General features: G+C 44.1%; 1 protein-coding gene across 1 annotated transcript in view; it reads left to right on the top strand.

Moving 5' to 3' along the window:
• The window catches only part of TDRD5 (tudor domain containing 5), a 45,455-nt gene that overhangs the window by 4,402 nt on the left and 35,378 nt on the right, over positions 1-5,675 (top strand). Inside the window, exons 4-7 of the mRNA XM_006036183.1 lie at positions 1,414-1,589; positions 3,091-3,174; positions 3,923-3,979; positions 5,082-5,235. Of these exons, the coding sequence (XP_006036245.1) occupies positions 1,414-1,589; positions 3,091-3,174; positions 3,923-3,979; positions 5,082-5,235 (471 nt within the window). The remainder of the gene's footprint in view (positions 1-1,413; positions 1,590-3,090; positions 3,175-3,922; positions 3,980-5,081; positions 5,236-5,675) is intronic.

The raw sequence follows: 5,675 nt of genomic DNA, 5'->3' as shown, positions 1-5,675 counted from the left end.
CTGGCCTATCAGGGCATCTTTACACATGTTTGGGGGGGTGGTGGGGGGGCGGTGTTTTAATTAGAGTGGCTCTGAGAGCTGCTCTGATTAAAGCACCCTTAGCATCTTGTGTATTCAGCATCCTGTGCTTCAAAATGGCAGTGGGGGCTCTTCAACTAAACCTCATTCGATGAGCTTTAGTTAAAATGCTAGTGCTGCCATTTTGAAGCATGGAGATACTGGAGTGCGCTAATTATCACAGTCCAGCAGACTTGATTAATCAAGTCTGCTTGGAGCAGACCATGGCTGGCTGGGGCATGTTAATTAGCGGCACCACAGCCGACTCAATTAATCAGTCTGCTCTGACTTGCTGTAATTACAACGCATTAGAGCAGCACCTGTACATGTCTAGAGGCACCCTTTGAGCACCAGTTCTTGTAGGATTCAGCATAAAAATCTTATGGTGCTTCTGTTGAAGCTTCATGACACAGCTGCTATTGCAAAAGGGTTCTGACTCTGACTTCCCTTTTCTGAGATGGAAAGCAAATGGCAGCATAGTATGTCTAGCCAGTCTGAAAGATGGGTTCTGTACATACGGTTGATTGCTATGATAAAAGGTGCCTCTTTGTAGTGGCTCTAGATCAGTGGTGCCCATGATTTTCCCCCCTTGGGCTGGATAGATGGTGCTCAGACCCTCTGGGGGCAGGAGCTGGTGGGCTGGAGCAGCGAGGGGGAGGAGGGCCATGGCTGAGCCCTGATCCGGCCATGCTGAAGTGGGGAAGGGGGCCATAACCTGGGCCTTATCTGGCTGTGTGGCAGTCGGGGTGAAAGCCATGGCCTAGCTCTGATCCAGCCCTGCAGGAGTGGGGAGGGGTCATGGCCTGGCCTTGATCTGGCTGTACGGGGTGCGGGGGAAGGGGTCATGTTTGGTCCTGTGGGTGGGGGTGGAGGGGTTGCGGGGGAGGAGAGCAGGGGCATGGCCTGGCCTGGCTCCACACCTCCCATGCAGGAACGGGGAAGGGGGCATGATCCAGCTCTAAGGCTGCTGCACATGGGGCAGTAAGGGGACAAAAAATGGCCCTAAGTTTGCTGCATTGTTGGGGGCAGGGAAAGAAAGGGGGTGTGGCTCAGCCTGAATCTGGCTGTGGAGGATTTGGGAATTTGGTAGCAGGGGAGGAGGGTGGCAGTATTGATTGCCACCACTTCCCTGCCACCACATTTTCTAAATGGTGGAGAGCCCCTTCGGCCGAAAGCCATGGCTCCGCAAGCCGCATTGGGCCTACAGGCCAGAGCTTAACGGTCCCCCCTCCCAATCTAGGTAAATGTTGGTGTTAGACCAACTGGGGAGACCAAAAGATAGGACTTGCATATTCTAGCAGCTTGTTTTGTACATTCTGCTTTGTAAATCTCATCTCTCTCTTGCACTACCTTAAGATGAGAGGGTGAGTCAGCCAAAGAGAGCAAAGAAGCCCAAGTCTGCTTCTGTGTCCACCCCTGCATTTGGGAAACCCTCTCTAGAATTGGGGACAGAGAACCTCCTTCAAGCTCTAAAACCCAGTTCAGAGCCAGTAGATGCACAAGTACTGAACTATGACAACAGAATGAAACAAGTGAGTGACTGAAGAAATAATCTATGAGGTTTTCTTATTATTTGGGAGATTAATTTAGTGATGTCATTGTCTCTGAGGTCTGTATTCACAATATCACTCTAGACTTTAAAAATTGGTTTCTAGAGATTAGTCCAGAAATGAACAACCTGATGTTAGTTAGCATCATAGTCCAGAAGGCTGTCAGTATCTTGATCAGTTTCTTCTGTCTCTGTACCCATGCTAACTTTCATCTATAAACCAATTTCAGTAATGAATACTGGCTTGCCACCTGATTTTCCTTATGATGCTTTTCATTCAAAGATCTCAGTACTGATGTTAATCAAGCCTCAACTCCCCTGTAAGCACAAATAATGTGAATTTTTGCCAGTTTATGTAGAAATCAAGGCAATCAGTGGTAAACCTTGATTCCTACTCTTTTGCTCAGCATATAGATAAGAGACCTATGGGGACATAAAAGAATGCAGGGTATTTCAGTTGATGCCTTAATTGGAAAATAACGTACTCCTCTGCTGTTTTCTGCCCTGATAGGCTTTGTGCTGAGGTAGAATAAAACTTGATCATTTACTAGTATCAGGAAAGGGCTTGTTGTCTTGAAATGTTCACTGTGTGTTCTGCATTGTACAGAGAAAGGTATTGTTTTGACCCAGCATGCTTACATGGCTCATTGAGAACAGACATTATAGTATTGGCACATGGTAAAAACACATGGCAGCAGTACAAGTGGGAAGTGGTGCAGATTTCTGTTGATCTGTCATACACCTAATGAGAAGTGTGTTAAGGAGGATTTTAATATGAATACTGTTATACTGGTTTACATCTAAATAGAGGGAGTGTCATTTAACAAATGAGGGGAAGAGATCCAAGGATAGAGAGTAGCCTGGAGGAAGATGGAAAGATGTGAATGGTAATGGATACAAGGGGTTTACTGAGGAAGTTTAGATTGAGAGAAGGGGCCAGTCCAGAACTGTGATAAATTGATTTAGTTCCTGCTAAGAGTTCCATGTAATATCAGCATGCAGGGAAGAAAGTTCTCTATCAGGAGTTGTTCAGTAATCCTTCCTTTAAGACTTCCAGAAAGGTAACCTCTGAATGAATGAGCTGCTTTAGAAAAGGACAGCACACCATTGGCAGCATAATGGCAAACAAGTATGAGATGCCTGCACCTCAGAGCAAGTCTTTATTAATGGGTGAACAGCTGGAATCACTGGAGATTAGGAAAGCAAGAGCTAGGTGCCCTAAATCCCCGTCTAAGCTGTTTAACTGCCCCCTGTACATTTGGTGCATTTAAAAAAATTACATTGCTAAATGCTGGTGTACTGTTTTCTTTCTCTGCTTTCCTAATCTTATGTCATTTCTACTGACACGCACAACAAACAAAATTATTAATCCTTAAGTGCAGGAGTCCACTGCCACACTTGATTAGCTACTTCATGAGAATTTTTTTGACTGCTAGAATTCACCATTTTGTTTCTGATATGACTTTTTTTTTTTCCATTTGAAGTTGGAGCAGGATTTTAAGATGACCCTTGCACAGAAGGGACCTGGTGGGACAGTCAGCTCAGAACTAAAAAGAAAACTCCAGATTGTAAGTATTAGTATCTGGAAATTTGAGCATTTGGGCAAAAACAAGTATTTATTCCCTGTACATTATCAGAAACAGCAGTGCAGCTTCTAAGTAGATATCCTGTTGTTTCAGATGTGGGGTCTGTCTTAGCCGCAGATTTACTATGCTCAGTCAGTAGTAAGTGACCTGCTTCTCCTGTTCCCATTAGACTGGGATGTGGTGTTTCCTTTATATTTTTGCCTTTATCCAGATTAGAAAATCCAGGAGAGACTAGAGTTTTAGTCTTTACATGTGAAAGGAGGATTATTTAAATCGGGGCTGGGCAATTATTTTGGGCGGAGGGCTGCTTACTGAGTTTTGGCAAGCCATTGAGGGCCACATGACAGGCAGCCCAGGGCAGGTAAATATTAATTTTCTAAATTTTTTAGGGGCCCTGCAGGCTGGATAGAATGGCCTGGTGGGCCGTATCTGGCCCCTGAGTCGCATTTTGTCCACCCCTGATTTAAATGTACATGTGTTGAGGTATACAAATTCAGAAATTTAAGTCACACTTAATCTGAGGTTTGGAATGAATGCCAAAACACTGCTGGTCCAAAATTGCATGCTGTTGGGGAAATGGTAAAAAATAAGCGTAAAAAGCCAGACTCTTCTGTTTCGTAGAAATTCATTTACTCACAACTGCACTATATATGCGTCTTCTCTGAGCTATGACCCTCTTGTCATTCCCCCCACACAACTGTTTGCTTATGTGTCCTTTTATGTTGTTTAGGTTGTAGCCCAGTATCCAGAGGGTTTGTTTGTATCAAGGCTACCTGGTGAGTTTGAGGTAGGTTTTACCTCTAGCAGCTAGGGCTTCTTTAAAAAGAACTTTAACATTTTTAACAGTGCATACTTTGTTTGGACTATACTTTTTATTAACTTAGATGCAGCTGTGAATGCTCTGCACTTCTACAAATCTGACCCCAGTCAGGCATCAGAAAATGAGGAGCACAGTGACCACTGCTGAAAGATGTTGGTTAAATAAATGGCTTGTGCAGCATCACGCTGGAACTTTCTGATAGAGAAGCACAGAATTCAGTTCTCCAGGATTGTATCCATGCGTCTTTAAACAAAAAAACATTTTTTCTCTTCCCATAGTTCCCTAAATTGGACAACTAGCATGGAAAACTTAAGCTTGATTGGTTAAAGTTTGGCAAAGTTAATACCAATTGAAAACAAAATCTTATGAGAAATGTTGGGCACCTGTAATGGACAGTTCTGAGATAATACATCCCATACTTATTAACTACTAAGTGGCCAAGAGGCTGCACCCTGAGTGGGCCATACCAGCAGGAGCTACCTGACGCATGGACCACAGTAGTATGAACCAAGGGCCCCTCAGGTTTTAGATTATCAAGGTTTACCAAGAAAATGTAGGCTGAGGGTCCCTGGCAGACATTGTTGTGCTACTTTGTGGATTCTCCTCCATAACCTCCCATCTTCCCTTCACCATGCATGTGGGTGCCCCTCTTCCAACTGCTATGCTGGGTGTATGCATGGTCCGTGTTGCCCCCCCACCTCCCAGCACCACCTATACATAGATTCCCCCCCATATCCCCCAACTCAGCTCATTGGCTGTAGGGCAGTCCTAGTACTGGGAGCTGTGCTGCATTGCACCCTGCTTCCCTGGGGCAGGCATAGGAAGCAGAAGATATTGGAGAAGCCCTGAGACCCTGGCTTTTGCTGCAGCTGGAGTGATAGGGGGAGCAATGGGCACCTGGGGACTGAAGATTAACCCATCATGGGCCACATGCTGTTGGAAAGCCCCCGTGTTAGCTCTTTTCTCTAGTTCTTTCAGTTTCACTCTTGTGCTTGTTCTGCAAGAGAGTTTACAGTTACAATTCTTCATCAAATATGCATTGTAAAAAAAGGTTCCTTTCTGTCAACAGGCACGTTTTAAAGAGAAGCTATTGGTGAAGCAGCTTGGTTTCTTCAATGTGATGGAACTTGTTGGGGCCCTTCATGATATTTTCCATGTTGAATGCAAAGAAGGTGAACGAGACTGGATGGTCTTTGACCTCAAATCAAAGTGCTTAAAAGATAGTAAGTATGGCTTTTGTGCATCCCTGGTTCAGTAAAGTGGGAGAGACTGAAGAATGGCTGATGAGGCTAATGTTACTCAGCCAAGTCTGTAATGGGGTCTATGCCTCTGTGTTAAAGAGGAGAAATGTCTACATATAACTCTCTATCTCGATCTAAGCAAAATAATGCATGGAGGGTGGTGAAGCACTGTTTTCTGGGATCTTTTTTCCTTTGTTTCTTACCTCTGATAATTTTATTTGTCAAGCTAGAGTGAAATAATTTGTGCTGACCTGAGATCAGGATCTCATTTAAATGAATTGATGTAGTGCACTCCTGTCTTTTGCCTTTTATATCTGCTTGTCAGGATGACAGTATATCATTGGCTTACCTTTGATTCGTTCCTAAAAAATACTTTCACAAAAATAAACCTAGATTTTTTTTTTCTTAAAAAAAAAAAAGGG

This window comes from Alligator sinensis, unplaced genomic scaffold (assembly GCF_000455745.1).
Source record: "Alligator sinensis unplaced genomic scaffold, ASM45574v1 scaffold293_2, whole genome shotgun sequence".
In the NCBI taxonomy this organism is placed as follows: Eukaryota; Metazoa; Chordata; order Crocodylia; family Alligatoridae; genus Alligator; species Alligator sinensis.
Note: the sequence above shows the minus strand (reverse complement) of the source record. Positions and strands in the feature narration are given on the sequence as shown.